Below are 18,802 nucleotides of genomic sequence, written 5' to 3' on the forward strand. Positions count from 1 at the left end.
TGCACCTAGCAGAGCTAGAAAGCCACACACAAATTATTGAAGATCTATTAGAAAGGCGCAAAGAGGTCCACCAGCAGTTCTCCGTGGTGGCTGATCAAGGTAGAAGAATAGCTAAAGAGCAACCATCGAGATAAAGAGAAGACCCAAATGCTGGAAGTGTGGAATGAGCAGCAGCAGTGGTAATGATGTTGTCTCAAGAGATGGAAAGGGGCAAGGAAGATCTAGAAGAGAGGGCACAATAGTGGGAGAGGTGCAACTTTGAAAGAGTGTGAGGATTGATAGAGTGCATGGCAGTGGTGGCGGAGTGCGAGAGGGTGCTTGCAGAATCAAGAGCCAAGGCTATTGAAGCATGCTCCAATACGTAGAGGCAAGCCTTTTTGAGCAAAGTGCTTCATGTCACACAAGTTGAAGGCGAGGATTTGGTGGAGAGAATGAAAAGGAAGCTGGAGTTGACAAACAAGGCCTTAAGGTATGGCCTGCAAGAATGCACACTCTCGACTGACACAGGCATAACGTAGGAGCAACAACGCAGCTACTTGTGACAAGCTAGCCTTTCCACTGATGAGCTCTTCATTCATTTGGGTAATACTTTAGCAAACCGATGGGTCGAGGAGCGGAGCATCATAATCACACAATGGAGGCACGAACCCACGGATTACTAGCAGGATAAGGTCTATCGGTTCCCAAAACAGTCCAAGGCTACAAGGTGCAGCCAAAGTGGCGGAGGAGGATTTGGGATACCAATCTTGATGCATGGATGGCCTTTTGCAGGACGCTACTAGAAGAAAGGGATGATCCTATCTACATGCCCTACCCTTGCAGACATGGAGTGGATTATGATAGGGGGGTGCATGGCAAATACAACTTTTCGAAGATCTACAATGTCAATGCAGCAACTCCCAAGGAATGCATGACGAGTACATGACCTTTAAAGCAGGGGACTTACATTCGTCCATCAATTTGTTCCTTAAGGATTTCTCTTCCTGCCCAAACCTAGCCTTCACAACTACTTGTAATTACCTTAGAACCATTAGGTTTTTACTTAAGCAAAAGCTAGCAGCTGAGGAAGCCCACCTTCCCCCACTCTTTTTTGACATTAACCTAGGAATAGATAGTTACACTATGGCTAGGCTTATGATGAGGGCAACCCTGCTTCCCTCTTTTTATATGAAGATCCTTGAGGACATGAGTGATAGCTGCTTCACGAGGTGCAATCACCCTTTCTTGTCAACCACACCTCTTAATGCAAAGGCTAGTATCAAGGAATACTTGCAAAGCCATGTCTTTTTGACTAAGTCCCTAAGACCATCTCGCAAATCATCCGAGGAAGATCGGGGCATAGCCTGTGCACACCCCTGTATTAGAATGCCGGTTGTAATCATCTAATCCAAAAAGAAGAAAGAAGAAGAGAGAGTGAAAACACTAGATCCCCCAAAAGCATATTGAGTGCCACAATCACTATACCTAGGGTTTTCATACCTAGCCCTGTCTCCCACTGCACATGCTTAGGGCACATCAAGGGCATGGAATTCTCCGAGACCGCCGATCTCCCTAAGTGATGCACCGCACATACAACGACATAGGAACTGGGTCCTCAAGTGTGGGACACCACTGAGGGCTTACCCAAGGACCCATCTCCCAGTTCCATGGGCACGTGCACCACGCACCACACGGCAGAGCAGACACCCCCAGGTAGTGCACCTTCTTTTCTTTCTAGATACAAACAAAGGCCCCAATCACCAGCCTCGGAGGCCCCATCATGCAAGCAACACGCCCTCGGCCCTCCACCACCTTAATTGGGTGATCCGTTTCTTCCCAAGCCCAATTCTTCTATGGCCCCATCATCATTGTCTCACATGTTCGCTCTTTCTCATCGAACAAGCATCAGCTCAAAACTGCAATGTCTCAAAAGAGAGGGGCCATCTTGTGTGACAATATCACCATGCAAGCAAAATAGAACAGAGACTAAGACTGAGGTAGCCCCAATCAAAAAGTGAATGAAGAAGCTCATTTGGAATAGTGCACGAGAAGGAAACCACAGGACCAAAAGATAGATCTGTCTAACTATATCTTCGATTTCAAAAATGGATCCGCCCATTCGTCTCTCTCCATGTAGGGATCCGTCCAACTTTATCTTCAATTTTAAAGGACAAATCCTCTCAACAGCAGAGTAGAGCAAAAAAAGACCCGCCCCAACTTCATCTTCAATTTCAAGGGCTGGTCACCTAGCATTGATTCCCACATGGGCTTGTATACAAACTCAAAAAGCCACTCGGCTACCCTATCACCACCGTCCAACCCACAACCCAACAGTGCCATGGTATTGGCACTCGGCTAGGAGGGGGTAATGTTTACTACAGAGCAGAGGAAGAGGAAAAAGAGGCATCAAGAGGAAAAGCGCAAGGTGAAAAAACATAAAAAGATGCCTCACAAGAGAGCAGGCCTAGGAAAAATCTAAAAGCATGGGAACAACCACCATGAATCCAAGGCGCAACCATGGAAGCTGCAAAAAAGCCAAAAGTAAGAAGGTGCACCTTTAAATGGAAAGATGCAGCCAAAATCTTTGTAAAACAATGCGAGGCTCCCTCCTTTGCAATTTGTAACTATGAACAGGTGGTAGGACTAAGCTACGAAGTGAGGGAAAAGGGAAAATGGGCCTAGGCCACGGCCGGCCATGTAAAAAGGGAATGATTGCCTAAGGGAAAGAGGGCATGTATATAAGACAAAATGTTAATGGAAACTCTCATTCTTGGTGTGTAGCAAAAAAGCTTATTCTTCTTCTTCTATTCTTATTTCCTTCTTGTGTGTGCTTGAGTGAGGGAGGGAGTGAGTGTATAAGAGTAAGGGATTGAGGAGAAGAAGCTCCCCATCTCCTCTCTTCATCTTCTTTTCTTCTCCTCTCTTCTCTTGTCTCATGTGACTATGGGGGATGGAGCTTGATGGAGAGGGATTGAGGTTGCTCGAGCTTGCAATGACGATCATGGAGCTACCAGTGTGTAAGAAAGAGGAGGGTACTCGATCGAGCATCAAGGTAAGCTCACTACACCCCATGGGTAGGGAGAGTGCGTCAGCTATGTGAGAGGTAGCCATGGTTGCTCGACTTGAAATGCTTGACCAATAAGCAGTTCGTAGGTCTCGGGGGTTGAGCGAGAGAGCTCCCTTGAATCGGTTGCTCAACTAGATTTGGACCTTTATCAAATGGATGTAAAGATAGCTTTTCTACATGGGGACTTGCATGATGAGATTTATATGCAATAGCCTAAGGGCTTTGAGAAAAAAGACAACGAACACCTAGTGTGAAAGTTAAAAAAGAGCCTTTATGGCTTAAGAAAACACCTAGGGAATGGCACTACAAGTTTGATAATTTTATGCATTCATAGGAATATAGTTGTAGTAATATGGATCCGTGTTTATGCATGAAGAAGGCTCATGATGGCAGCCTTATGATCTTGGTACTCTATGGGGATAATATGCCATAGACTGATAGGGCATGGGCCCATAGACATCTGAATGTACCAATGCCAAGGGCTCACTCATGCATGTCCTACCAGACTTCTTATGCATATAGGGGGTCTATCTACTATAAAGACAATGCTCACATGAATCAAAACATGCATAGTCAAGGAGAGGTACATACTGCAAACCAAAAAGCATTTTCATTTCCTTCAAAGACATATGGCCCAAACGGGCATGCTAAAGAGATACATGTGGGATGGAGCCCATTGCCAAAACATGATCAACAGAGGATCCATCAGCTACAAGAGGATAGAGGCTACCAACCTTGGCACCTCTAGCAAGCACAAGTCTGCCATGGGTGATCTTCCAGGCAAAATCTCCAAAAGATTCATGAAACCCAACATCATCAAGCTGCCCTCCTACAGACATAAGATTGCGTGTAAGCACAGGTACATGATGTACATCCTCTAATAGAAAAGTACTACCAGTAGAGAACTGCAACCGTACATCCCCAATGCCAACAATAGCAAGTGACTTATCATCACCCATGCTAACTGAGTCAGAGACAATGCGGTAGGAGTGGAACATCTCACGAAAAGGTGTAACATGAAATGAAGCACCAGAATCCAAAATCCAGCTACGCATGTACATAGAGTGAACCTTGGTCAATGGCATAGCATCACAAGAATTAGCTACAAGTATGTACTCTCAATAGGAGTCATCAGTCTGCATGACATTTATCACCTCTATTTTTACATTGGATTTCGCAGGTACCATGTTGTGATTAGAGGACCTTTCATGTACTTTGTCTTTCCCCTTATCGTTCCACTTCTCATTGCACAACTCATGACATTGTGGGTGTATATGGCCCTTCTTGCCGCAATAATGACATGTCACATTAGCATTTCTCCCAGGAGACTTGGTGCTTGACTTACCACGCGACGATTTAGACCTAGACTTTTGTGAGTCTCTGCCACGTCCATACCCATGGCCATTCTTACCATCTCTACCTCTAACAGTCAAAGCATGCAACACATGAGAGGCATCCAAGTTATTACGGTTGATCTGTTCTTGTAGAAGAGCACTCTCTACATCAGGCAAGTTCAAAATAGTAGCAGGAGCACATAAGGCGGTGTGGAATACATCCCATGACTCACACAGAGTCCCAAGCAAAAACAATGGAGTAAGATCATCATTGAAGGTAATGCCCTGCGAAGTCAAGTTCTTGAGAATAACATGGAACTGGCTCAAATGAGCCGACATCGTCATATTCTCCTTCATGCACAGGTCTATAAGTTGCTTCAGCCAATACATCTGACTTGCTGGACTTTTCTTGTCATAGATATTCTTGATTTTATCACAAAGCTTCCAAGCACTCTGTGCTTCCTCAACCACATTGTAATGCACTTGTTCGGTGAGAGACAAGAAGAGGGTGGACTTGCATAACTCATCAAGCTCATCCCATTCTTCATCAGTCATAGTTTCACGCTGCTCGCCATGCATCATTAGTGGCTTTATTTGTGATTTCCGCACCAATACCTACAAAACTTGGCTTTTCCAATAGGCATAATTCGTATCATCAAGCTTAGTGATGTTGAAGATAGCACTGTTAATGGAAGAAGATGCCATACTGCAAGCTAAAACAGTGCAGACAGTTCAAAACTGCTTGCTGTAAACTGCAGAAAATGACCAAAAAACCACCAAAACTAAGGAAAAATGGTGAGAAACGAGTATTTAATGATGCTGCCCACTAAGTACCATCAAAATTACATAAAAATAGGATGATTCAACATGAAAAATACATCACAATCTAGAGATATATGCTTGCTGTAATTTATGACAGCAGTGTACAATGAGAGCTGAGAATAGGCAAAACCCAATATTCAAAGTCAATCACTAATTGTCAATGCAAAACCAGTATCAAGCGGGTATCAACAAGCATGTAGCAGTCAAACTGACACGAGCCAACACCCAAGCATATCAGACAAAGTCCGTTAGTAGAGTCAGTATACCCCCCAATCAACAGGGCAAAATGTACATACCACTGCCAAGACCTGACACAAGTCGGTGTCTGCTCAATGAATACAAAGCCGAATCAGCCCAAGTACATCTACATGGACCAAGTTATATCAAACATACATCATCCACGAGGAGATCCTGGTCTCAAGTATCCAAAAGCTGAATATGCATAACCCGTAGTGTTGCTCAATGTCTGATAAGCGTACAAAGACACTCCCACTGACATAAAAGCTATAAGTGTCGTACAAATAAGCTTTAAAAAAAGCATGTAAGAGCACCAATGATGGAGTATCTAGGATCCTACATCAGTAAGACATCCAGAGCATATGAGCGGTCAAGTATCCAATGATAGCATCCAATGTCATGAAGACAATCCCAATGAATCTATGTGACAAGCCAAACCAAGACCAAAATAAGCTCCAGAATATCCAAAGTCAAGCCCAAATGAAGTTCCAGTAGCATTCAATTCCAAACAATGTAACTAGCATGTGTAGGTAACGTAAGCATCAAGCATGTACCAACGGGTCATACATGGACTATAGGTATAACCTCTGTCACAAAGCATGCCAGTGTAGACCAATGTCAAGTAAATGCCAACCAATACAAAGCTCAAACAAGGCTCAAAATACATTTTGAAACCATCCAAACCATTTTCCAACCTTCATTTGCATCCTAATAGTCATATGAAACACTCGGGAAGCACCTGGACTAGTAGGCAGCAGAGCATAATGTGAGTAAATAAGCTTCAGTCCTGGACTGTACATTAGTGATTTACTATGTAAAATCGAGTATTTCAGGCCACTAAATTAGCTCCAAATGATGGCCAATCAATAGGCATACATTCCCCAAACATTCGGGGACCACTCGGGACCAACTGGGCATAATCAGGCAAGCATCAAATTACCATGTAGCATAAGTATAAAGTGTAATGATAGGGGACTGCCCCATTTTGGGCTGCTTGTGGACTGTGTAAAATAGTCAATGACTGAGAAAATTCAGCCCTAAAATCATCTCACATCATAGGCATACATTCCCCTAGCATTCGGGGAGCATTCAGGACCAACAAGGTATCAAATGTCAATGCCAAAGTGATCTAGACATAAAATGCTAATGTAGCACTTCTATGGGCTACCTGTAAACTGTGTATAATAGTCCCAAACATGAAGTAAATCACATCAATGCTCAATGCCAAGGCTTGAGATCAAATGCCAAGCATAAACCAAGTGTATAATGCCCAAATGAGGTTGCCAATGAGTGCCAAGGGAGGACTGAAGTAAAAAACGAATTTTTTTGAAGTCCCTTCCTGTTGTACCCTACAAACTGAAATAAACACTCAAAATAATGCTTCAATACCTCTGAAGAAATGCCTTGAGGGTGCCGAAATGGGCCGGGTAGGTGCTCGGGAAGCCGAGGAGTGACGGGAGCTCGAGAGAGTCAGCTATGGCTACCGGGAAGGAGACCCAATGAGTGTAGGTAATCAATAGGAAGCTAAAGGAGTGACGTATCAAGCTTGAATGCTCAAGCAACCATGCTCTGATACCAGTTGAAAGGTGAGAAGGATCAAAGCTTGCTTGGAAGAGCTATGGCGGGAGAGCAAGAGCAAGAAAGAGAGAGACACAAAATGGGAACTCCAACAGTCACAATGCGTGACCAAGCCTTCCTTTATTCAAATTATCACTAAAAGAATAAAGAATAAAGTGACGATGACGGGCGCCCGCTACCTTCAGTGTGTAGTGGCGGGTACTGTCAATGTAGTAATACACGGGCGGCTAGGCAGAGGCGCCTTTACCCCCAACAGGCCTAACATGATGCTGTAATCCACTTCCTTCATGACAATGAAGTTCACAAAAAACTAAACACCTACGATCTTCAACGACCAATTCTTCAACACTCCAAATGGCCTAACTTTCATTCCATTGGCCGTGTAACATTATACCTAGCATTCTTGACTGGTGGGTTATCCCAAGCCTGGAGTACTACGTGGCTGAATACACTCACTCCTGCTCTTGTGTTTACAATTCCCTTTCTTGTGGTGTCTCTAGAGCTAGGATCGGTAAGGCTGCATACATTTTAATGCCTTCCCAAACAGCATTACGTGCAAGGACTTGGGCACCAAGTGTAGTGTCAGACTCAGTATTTGCATTTTTGCATCGTGCTCGTGTTGGTCAGCGATAGTCTACTCCGTCAACCCTTCAACCCATTTCTTCAGCTATTGCCACAGTGTCGGATGCTGCCTAAGTAGATCTCCTAAGCTTAGAGTCACTAAGGTAGTCACTAGCGTGGTGAGGAGGTTGTTAGTTGCTTACCTCTCTCCTAACTGTGTGTTTCTTGGCCAATGGCCCTGACTGGTTTGGTGGCCCTAGCATGTAGGCTTTGTTTAAGCAGTAATGCTTGTAGTACAGTTGTGTTTCTCGACTTTGGTCATGGAGGGAAGACTGGTGTGCTTACGCTTGAGAGATCATTGATCTCATCTTTCAATATGGACTCAGCATCCTTTAGGTGCGCCTAAGCTTCTTTTACTCACTCCTTAACCTTTTTGATGGCTTTGAGTTGGCGCTTTGGGTTGGGGTACTCCCCGACCTTTGCACTCCCCTTCTTAGCCATATTTGGAGTTACCGTTTTCTACCTCTGTGTGTCTATCACCTTTTTTCTGGTATGTAGTGTCGTGGCACTCTCAGTTTTTAGTGTGACCTTTGTATGAGCTTTCTTTCTCCTTCACCTACGACTTTTCTTTCCAATTGAGGTTGCATCTAAGTTGTTGGGCCCTCGTAATGATATGCTAGCTTGCTTTGTCTATGCGTGGGTCGTGACATGCAACGGGATAGGCATGGCCTCCCCATCTAGTGTCTCGACACAGAACTACCCCAATGGGACATATGGTATAATTGCTGAACTAGAGGATGGTTTTCACTTAGGGCAATGTGCGAAGAGATGAGTGATTCCACACTCAGCACATCTAAGATCGACCTTATCGCGATTTGCTTGCTCCCTTTCAAGGCAGAGCATGAGGAGATGTGTCCTGGGTGACCACAAGTCCAACACAAGATTGGTTCTTGGGTCTGCCTCCAAAGTCTCTACCTCTATCTCTACCTAATGCCATCACCGTTACAGGTCAGTAATCTACAAGGATTGCAGTACCCTCTTCGTCATAGAGATGTGAGGGTGCACGTAAGGCTCTTCATTGTTTAGTGCCAGTGGATGGGTTACGTAGTGTCTAGGTGGTCTAGGTATGCCTGTGGGGTTTATCTCCATCCTAGGAGCGGCTTTGGCGTCATTGGGTATTGGGAGAGCCAATGGGGCTTCCCTTTCAAAGAGGTTTTGCAGCCTATTCATTAGGTAAGGTTGTCCGTATGGTTGCGAGTACTGGAGTCTCCTTGGTAGCTTGCAATGCAAGGTATCATGACTGAACCTATTGCAATTGGGGCAAGATCGGGACCTAGGGTCGTGACACTCGACTGGCAGGTGGTTTCCACCACAATATATGCAGTGGACATGTGGGTGCATTGGTCTCCTCACCATTTCTTGTAGCCTTGATATCTCCATCTTCATCTCTGCTAGCTCCTAGTTCTGATCAACTCTTTCCCTTATCCTGGCTATTTGGGACCGACAGTTCACTAGATGTGGCTGCCCTTTCTTAGGTTCTAGAGCTATCCTTGTCTTGGTTTGAGCTCCTGGAGCTCCTCTCCTTGAGCTGGTCATCCACTTGAATGGCCTTGCTCTGAAGACCCTAACTAGTGCATCTTGTTGCAAGCTTGAATTCCCTGCAAGGCTTTGTAGAGTTCCTCACTTCATATCCCATTGATGAAGACTATGGAGACCGCTCTTTCAGTGGGTCGCTTGCCAGTTGGGATTATCTTGAAGAGACTCTGCATGTGGATGACGTAGTCTCTAATGTCCTCATTGTCTTTCTGCTTGACATTCATTAGCTGTACTAAAAGGTTATCGGAGTGCTTGGGCTCAGAGAATCTCTTTATGAAGAGACTCTTGAGGTTTCTAAAGTTAGTTTGCTCATCAACGTCTAGACTTGTGTACCAGGTCCTACCTTTATCGCCTAAGCATAGACCGAAAGCTTGCGAGTGTTGAGTAAGATCAGTGAGGCCATTGGCCTTGTAGACTTGCTCGAACTGCTCTACAAGGCTGTATGGGTTGTTGTTTGGCTAGTAGTTGTCTAATTGCTTAATCATGATAGGAATTCTCAATTGGCTCTTAAAGCCCTAGTTAACTTCTAATCCTGCAAGCAACGAGGTTGCCAATGCAGCGTCGCTCTACTTTGCTGACAAGTTGTGTAGCAGTCGCTTGGTAACAAAGCTCGCTCAACATGAGATCACCTTCTAGCACTCTTTCCCTCTCTACATCAGGTCCTGTCCTATTTCTACTTGCTAGGGCTTGCACTTATTGAATCTCGCACATTTCTATACTTTGACGTAAGCTCCTAGCTTGTTGCTTATGATTGTAGACTACTATGCTCTAGAGGGCCTTTCACGCTAGTCTCATCTCCTCTTTGAGGTCAGCTACGATTTTCTCATATGGCCTACCGTGGTGGTCCATTTGGGTTTGCAAGTTGTACTTGCTCACCATCTGTTGGATTTCATTCGGAAAATCTCCGAGATCAAGCTCTTCGTCACGTCAGTGGTTCATGCTTTTCTCTATTATATCCACGGTCTCTTGTTCCACTAGGGTGTTGATGAGATTGATCAAGTCAGGTAGATCCACTACTCCAATGGTGTTGGTTCTTACTGTGTCTGACTCTTGTGCTGCATCCTTGCTTGGTCCTATACTTGGGGTTCTCAATCACTCGGCTATGTTTTAGGGTCTTCTCCTACTGGTGGGTTCATTCTGATTGTTAAGTTTGAGCGAGTTCCTTATTATTTACAAATAGTCCTCAACTTACACTCACTCGGCATGTGTGCATGCTCTTTTTTGTGCACTTTGCAAAATTAGGCTTTTAGCTTTTCTTAAGTGCACTTCAAGTTCCGGAAAACAATGTGGGTGCGAATACAAAGTGACATTATAGCTCTTGCACTCTCATTTATGTACTTGGCATAATGGGGCTCTATGATTGACTCCTAGCCAATTCCTGGCCGTTCTTGCTGGTGATTAGGGTATGTACTACGTCATTCAGCTCATTCAAGGTCAAATTGAGGTCTACTGGTTAGCCTACGGCTCTAAGCATGTCAAATATGCTGATATCAGTGTTAGCACTATTCCTGGCTATTTGGCTGTGATTTCTAGGGTTAGATTTGCTTGTAAGGCTTTTGGTGAATTCTCTTGCTGTGATTTGTACTCTCCATCGTCTCGAAGGCAGCAAATTTGTCAATTTTGATGTGTCAAAATCTGGTCCAATTTTAGGAATCAGACGTTCGATTTGATAGGTGTCTGATTTTAGTTGTCCGATTCTGAATGGTCCAATTTTCGTGTCCGATTATGGGATATCCAATTTTCGAAATCGGACAGGGTATGTCCAATTGGACAGGATGGATTAGTTCAATTTGAGTGTGTCTGATTGCCAAAATCGGATAGGGGTGGTGTGAGAGTCCAATTTTCAATATCAAGCGAGGTCACATGTTTGAGTGTTTGATCCTTAGGATCGGACACATGACCGTGGTCCAATTGTTTGGCCATTCGATTCTTGGAATCGGACGGGTGTAGGGTGTCTGAGCGTTTGATTCTTGGAATCGGACACTGGTAAGGTGGTTTGATTCTGCTAGTTGAGGGGTTGAAATGATGAAAAATCAAATTGACGACACGATTATGAGCAAGCTAGCAGTCGAGGACTTCCAGAATGTAGCTATGACCACAAGGCAAGGTTTGTATATACCTGGGATGCGCTAACAATGCCGATGGGAGTTGATCGATTCGTAGAAAACCCTGGCTATCCAAGCTCTCTCTGTCTCTGTCTCTGTCTCTCTCTCAATGCCACAAGTGAAAATGAGGCCTTCCTTTGCTTCTCGGGGTCTTAAGGATTCAACCTTAATTTTCATGATCACTCCCCATGTGACTCTAACACCTCTAAGCACTCTTTTTTCCCATTTTTTCGTGTTTGGGCTTGTTTCACAGCAGTAACCCTAAAGCTTCTCGCTTCAATTTCTCGGTCCTATCCTACTCTAAATGCAACAAAAATCGAAAGCAAAATATGGAAATGATTTCTCCTACTTGCCTAATCCTGAAGAAAACCATAATCCTACCTATCTCAAGCTCCAAGTTGGGGATGAAACCCTTACTTTGTCGCTCAATTTGAGGTGTGCAAGTGCTCAAGCTTGAATCCGTTGGTCTAGACAATGAAACCAAAATGTAGAGGTGAGCTCACGCTTAACTGCCAAGACCCACGGACCGCTTATTGTTCAAGTGTTTCAAGCGAACACCTATGGCTATCTCTCACCTAGCCGACGCACCTTCGATCATATTGGTGTGTAGTGAGCTAACCTCAATGCGCGAATGAGTTGCCTCCTCCCTCAAGCACATCGATAGCTCCACGATTCGAGATGCGAGCTCAAGCATCTTCAAGCCTCCACCTCCAAACTCCATCCTCCATAGCCGTGCGCGAGACAAGAGAAGAGAAGAGAAGAGTAGGTGAGAGGAGATGATGGAGAGCTTCACCTCTCCAAGATCCCTCACCCTCACGCAGTCACTCCTTCACACTCTCAAAATCCCTCTCTCAAGCACACACAAGAAAGCAAGAAGAAGAAGAAAAGAAGACGAGTCCACTTTGTCACACACCAAAGAATGAGCTTCTCATTCACTTTTTGAGTTTATATACAAAACCCTAATCCCTTTTGGGTGGTCATCCCCTTTTTTACATGGCCGACCGTGGCCTAGGCCCTCTTTCCCATTGTCTTCCTATCTTCCTAGTTTGCTTTCTACATTCAGTCTACCCTTACAATTTGCACAGGAGGGATCCTAGCACTCTTTTACAAAAGTTTTAGGGGCGCGTTGCATTTACAAATGTGCCTTTGCCTTTGACTTAGCTTTTGAGATAGTCCTTGCACTTTTTTGACTGTTTCCCTTCCTACTTCTTCTTATGTGTACGATTTCCTTCTAGGTCATGTCTTTCAGCTCCCGACTCGCGCTTTTTCACATTTTTCACTTTTTCTTGTGCTAAGGTTAACATCTACACTTGTTAAATTTAATATTTGCATTTGTCATGTAGCTACATGTGATATAAATACTAGCATACATGTGCAAAGATATCAACTATGGAGGAATAGTCCATTCGAAAGTCATAATAATTGTATAATAATGATTGATTAGATGCAAGATTTGACAAGAGCTCTCATGATAGGTTAGTATAAGATCCCTTGTTCTCAAACTAAGAGAGGTGATTTTGAACCTTTAATGTAGTGTTAACACCTTAATATCAATAATGCATGCTATAGGTGGTATGAAACATGGCATGACTTTTTGGAGGGCAATCTTGCATACATACACAAGAGAAGGGGACATAATCTTGGATTGCAGTGACCTTGCATAAGTAGCATTGGGTTTTGGAAGAGAAGTCATATGCTTGTACTGCTCTACTAAAGAGGGGAGATTTTTGAGAACAAAGGTGACATAAATAGCTAAGCATATATAATGACAAAAGTTGACAACACTCCTTTTTTTATTCATAGCAATGCATGTGTGGTTTTACATCACCTAATGTTCATTTGTAGCTACCCCAACAACAAGGAAGCTTGCCATGTTTGATGTAAATAGGGTGCTTCTACATAGGCATCTCAAGAAAAAGGGATCATTACTAGTCAACAAACCCTTGGAGATAGGTAGATATTGGGTCATCGTAGGGCCAAGCCTCGTGCTGTTTCTAGTGGACATACATGCATTGTTTGATATTTCCATATGGATCTCAATGAAGGAGGAAAGCTTGAATGAGCTACTTCAAGTTGTAAGAAGAGGTTGTATAAAGAAAATTGCATGATCACCACAATTTATCTTTCAATATGGTCAAGGCAAGTGCAAGATAGTTCCTAAAGCTTAGTCTTCAAGAAAAACTCAAGCTATGCCACACTTCCTAAAATGTTTCAATGATATTGAATGGCCACACTTTAGCCCTACAACAACTCTATTTGTGGATGCGAATATAGAAAAGATGCAACATGACCCACCTACCTTCTTTATACATCCACCTCCATTTGAGGGAAATACTATGGATATTGTTTTATTGAAACATATGCTTCCCTATCTGATTATGTTAGCAAAATTTCATGGGGGTGTCTAGGACTTTGCTAGAGAATACCTATTTCAATCTCCAACAATGGAGTTCATTTAAATTTAATATTTGCAATTAATTTAATTCATTTGCTTTAAGCATAATTTCTTTTTCAACTTGTAAAATACCACATATTCTATTTACCCTTGTGAGGTATATTAATGCAATGCAATGTGAAAGACTTTTGTGTTTTGAAAGACACGTATAATTTTACTTTCTAAAGTTTGGAATGTGATAGTGTGCATTCCTTGGAGGAATATTTGACATATGTAATGAAACAATGCAAATTTCAAGTGCTTCTAAAGAAAATGCAAGGATCTATTGCCAATGGATATATGAGTTAAATCCATATATATGCACAAAGAGAGAGAGAGAGAGAGAGAGAGAGAGAGAGAGAGAGAGAGAGAGAGAGAGAGAGAGAGAGAGAGAGAGAGAGAGAGAGAGAGAGAGAGAGAGAGAGAGAGAGAGAGAGAGAGAGAGAGAGAGAGAGAGAGAGAGAGAGAGAGAGAGAGAGATGCTGAGTAGAGAGTGGGGTGGGGGGGAAGAGATAGATGGATGTTGGTGGTGTTGGTGGTTGTGATATTGATGAGGAGGAAGAGAAGGAGATGTTGCTGGTGGTGCTAACAATGGTGTTTGTATATGCCTATAAGAAAAAGTGGAAAAAGTGGCCTATGGAATAAAAATTGGGGGTTTCCATGAAAAACTTACTTGAAAGCTCGCTCTAAAAGCTTTCTTCTCACCCGCACTCTCTTAGCGTCTACTTAGGATTCTCCAAGCGATGCCCATGCATTGTAATGCATGCAAGGCCCCTTTTCGTGTGGAAGAGCTACCATGTGGTTGCTTAAGTAATATTAAATAAGTGTTCATAATGGTTATTAATACATTTAAATGCCACTATGCCACCATATGCTTCCTCCCAATAGCCACCATGCCACTACATGCTTCCTCCCAATGTTGGTTGTATGAATTTCAATTTATTGTTAATATAGCGTGATAACAATCTTCCTTATTCCTGAGCATTGTGAGGCATTATTACATGTAAAAACACCAATATATAAATAGCAATATCAGACAAGCCATAATATATAACTAATATCAGTCGATTTGCTTAATGCCTTTTGGAATATGAGCCACTACTACTAATGAGCTTAAGTTGGTCAAATAGATTGTGAGTCATTAATGATTGCATAGCTTATTTCATGAGTGTATATACTTGTATCATCAATATACTCTCATAATCACGACGATGTGTATTAGCCGTGAACAATTAGATCATTAAGTGTGTTGCTTGAGTCAGTAGTTGCAATATGCTAAAATATTTGGGCTAATCAAGGAAGAGGGCTGACAAGCAATGCAAAAAATAGGTCGTGTAATAGTTCAAGAAACAAGTGCATAATTTTGATGAGGATAGTACCACTCATTTAGTAGCTAAATAGGCCTTACTATGCAACAAATACTTGTTTTCAAGGTCACAAAATCAATAGTATACCCTGTGAGTAGTTCAAGAAATGAGTGCATAATGTTGATTAGGATAGTACCACTCTTTTTTAATAGCTAAATATTCCTTACTATGCAACAAGCACTTGTTTTCATGGTCACAAAAACCAATTGTATAGTAGTCTTTATGAATAAGATACCCTAGTCAAAATCTAAGCAACTTTGTCCAAAATGAATTCGATATGATGAATAGAAAGGTAAGGTTTGGTAATTCAAAAGAACTTGGTGTCTTGATGTAGTTTCCAAGCTCTTGCATAGCTTTTGGTGCTCAAAAGAAGTTTGAAGAGGATGTGTGTTGAGGTTAGCATGCTCTTGGAGAAGACACACAATAAAGTTTTCACCTTGCCAAAGTAGGAAGAAGAGGGTATGTTTGAACCTCAAAGAATTGAGTGGCATGTCTTTATAAGGACACAAGTGCATGGAATCTTATAGTAGGCAAAATCAACATTACACCCTTTGGCCAATAATCTAAGCTACTTTGAGCGGCATGTGGTTGATTAGCACGAAAGCTTATGGAGTCTTACCTTAGCCAAGGCCTCATCTTTTGGCCAAGAATAGGTGCACCACAAAGTGAGTACAAATGTCAATCTAAGTAAGTTAAAGAACTGATAAAAAAAGGGCTTGCCTAGTTGCACCTTAAAACTAGGTGGGGCTCAAGTACAACTTGGAAATAGGTAGAACTTACATGCATCTGGTTGTGTTGCAAACATTTTTTAAGCAAGAAATGGGGCTATAAGAATGCTTAGGATGATTGCTAACACACTTATGTTATAATGAAAGATATACCATAAAATCTTGAGATATTAGCTAAAACATGGAAATAAAACTTCAAGAGTAGCTCACACGCACGCACACGCACGCGCACGCGCACACACACACACACACACACACACACACACACACACACACACACACACACACACACACACACACACACACACACACACACACACACACACACACACACACACACACACACACACACACACACACACATGCGATGGCTGATTATAAGGCAAAATAAAGGCTGGTTTGCTTGGGACAATAAAGCTAAGTGGTATGATCAATTGCTTCAATTATGGAGGTCAAAGCTTCCTTGCTAGAGGAAAGTTTTTATATAAAGGCTTCTTGTTGGGGATCTCTCCATTGGGAATATGCTATGTGGTTGCAAGAACTCCAATCGTAGATGTGTCTTATGCATTACGTGTGATGAGACTCTTGTTCATCCTTTTATCTCTACCCTAGTTACTAGACAAGTTTCGGGTGTCATTTCCCAAGTTTGGACTTCAATGACATGTCAACACACAATAATTTGTTCTTAGGTTTTGGGTAAGATGTCATCCATGACCACTTTATAGTTAAAGCATCCCTATCTTTTTCATTTTATGTGTGTTGGATTGGTCTTTAGTACATCTAGTGGACATGGAACGCATTGATTTTTTGGATCCAACGCAAGTTATCCGCAGTTGTGTGGGCCATGGTTGATTGTTGCTATTATCGTAAATTAGTTCCATAGTTTCCATTGGTGTGATTCTAAGAGAGATGGTTGTTCCAGAGATGTATATCATTTGGACCACTCCAATTGTGTGTTTTACGATCAACTTCTTCTATTCTCATAACCCTGTGATTTTCTACCTATCTTTGAGTCTCCTTGGTCGGTCACAATAGCCTTTGTAAACATTTCAATTCAATAATTTAGAGAAAAAAGAAAAAAGAAGAAGAAAGAAATTGGTTGGCGAATACGTGTGCGTGAGCGCCACCTTGGCAACCATCTATCCACACACAGACTCTCTCTCTGACTCACATACTCCACACACACACACACACACACACACTCTCTCTCTCTCTCTCTCTCTCTCTCGTCTGTCTGTCTGCGTCTGTGTCTGTCCGTCTGCTGGCTGTTAGGACGCGAGGCGCTCCACTGTGACTGGGCATGGCGTCTCCTCTCAGCCTGCAGGTGATAGAGGCGCGCTGCTCTTTTGGCGAATCTCGGATTTTTCTGTCCTTCAATGCTTCATTCTTCCTTCCAGGTTTGCAGAAGCTCCCCTTCCACATGTTTGCAAGCAACATCTTCGCCTTTTCTATTTGGAAGGAGGCGTTCGCTCTCGCAGAATTCCTTTGGTTCCACAGGTTAAGTCTCTCTTTTTTAAGATGTTTGCTCTTCTTGGTTTCATGTTGGAAATTTCAGTTGTGGTGAATATCCGATTCATCCTATCGTACATAGACACATTCATTGTGTAATCTGTTAGAAAAACGTCTCATTCCTCATAATCAATGATCACTTTCACTTGGGAGAATCTGTAGAAGAATGTCTCGTTCTTCATCATTAACAATTACATTCACTTTGTATAATCCGGTAGAATTTGTCTCGCTCGAGATAATCTGTAGCCTACGGCCTTATTGATGTCCTGCTTGTTTGATGGCTATTTTACAGCTGACTGACTCCAACTCATTTTGCCTATAAAAGAAAGGGGCGGGCTACATTACAGTTTTACTGGCAGATTCTTTAGTCTCAAGAGTTAGCGTTCTACTTGTACATTGAGATTGCAATGTATGTGCTTAGTTGTCGGAAGGGGATATCTCATAGGGACAGATTTCGCAAAAAGTCACTCTGCTTGTATCACGTCACTGTTTCACCTGTGGTTCTTCTATTATGTGTGGAGCTTCTACAATGCTCCATACCAGTTTTGACACCAGTCGATACCTTCATTGTACATAGCCTCCCCTTGTTGCAAGCTTCTTGCTGTTCATCTGCCTTTCTCATCTCCTGGGCCATCTTGGCCCATTCTCAACTCATCCTCAGTCCATTCGTATCCCATTCTCAACTCAAATTAGCTCCATTGCAGCATCATGTTTGAGGCGGCAGAGGTAGATAGTTGATCACTTGGCCATGTTAAAGTCAATGCTGATCGCCCTGGAAGTGGTGGTAGATCATGTGGATGGTCAAGCAAGCTGTGCACTCATAGGTGGACACATGAGGCTGTGTTTGACATGACATCAGGCATGAGCCACAAGGGGGCTCCAAGTTAGGTCTGGCAAAAAGATGTATGGAATGGATTGCTCGTTTGATGATGTTGCTGAGATGCGCAGACCACTTCAGTTCTTACTACTCCCAAGGACCCACAGCCTCCCAAGGAGTCATAACGACAGTAGCCTACACGCGATCCACCAGCCCTGCAGGCCTTTGATGCTGATGGTCGAGTGATTATTCTGTGGGATTGCAAGTACCCAGGTTCTACCTCCCACCCTGCAGATGGGCCTTCCTCTTCACCAACTGATGCTTGGTGGCCCGATCCTTTTGCAGTGTTAGGATACTCCTTTGAAGATGTTGTGCTGGAGACATTGGCAAATGAAGGTCCAGACTCATGCGCCCAAATCTTGTCTGCACTCTTGATCTTGTGTGTTGTTCAATCCCGGGGTGCCTCTTGCACACTCGTCCTTTTCTATTTGTTGAATCCATTGTAACCGTTTATATATGATGGTGTAGAGCTATGTAAACCTGTTTTCCTGTTACGTTTTTCATAATTAATATAAATAACCCATTATGAGAGAGAGAGAGAGAGAGAGAGAGAGAGAGAGAGAGAGAGAGAGAGAGAGAGAGAGAGAGAATGAGGGACGTGGACGGAG

The 18,802-nt window shown here is 43.0% G+C and overlaps 1 protein-coding gene across 2 annotated transcripts in view; it reads left to right on the plus strand.

Moving 5' to 3' along the window:
* The first annotated feature begins 16,937 nt into the window (after positions 1-16,937).
* LOC148024328 (putative protein phosphatase 2C 45) overlaps positions 16,938-18,802 on the plus strand; it is a 100,518-nt gene continuing 98,653 nt past the window's right edge. The window contains exons 1-2 of one of the 2 annotated variants that reach the window (XM_087693946.1): positions 16,938-17,132; positions 17,206-17,305. In XM_087693946.1, the coding sequence (XP_087550072.1) occupies positions 17,109-17,132; positions 17,206-17,305 (124 nt within the window). In that variant the 5' untranslated portion in view covers positions 16,938-17,108. The remainder of the gene's footprint in view (positions 17,133-17,205; positions 17,306-18,802) is intronic. The other variant, XM_087693947.1, reaches the window with a different exon arrangement.

This window comes from Lygodium microphyllum, chromosome 15 (assembly GCF_053477565.2).
Source record: "Lygodium microphyllum isolate KBCC chromosome 15, Lygodium_microphyllum_v1.1.10, whole genome shotgun sequence".
Taxonomy (NCBI): Eukaryota; Viridiplantae; Streptophyta; class Polypodiopsida; order Schizaeales; family Lygodiaceae; genus Lygodium; species Lygodium microphyllum.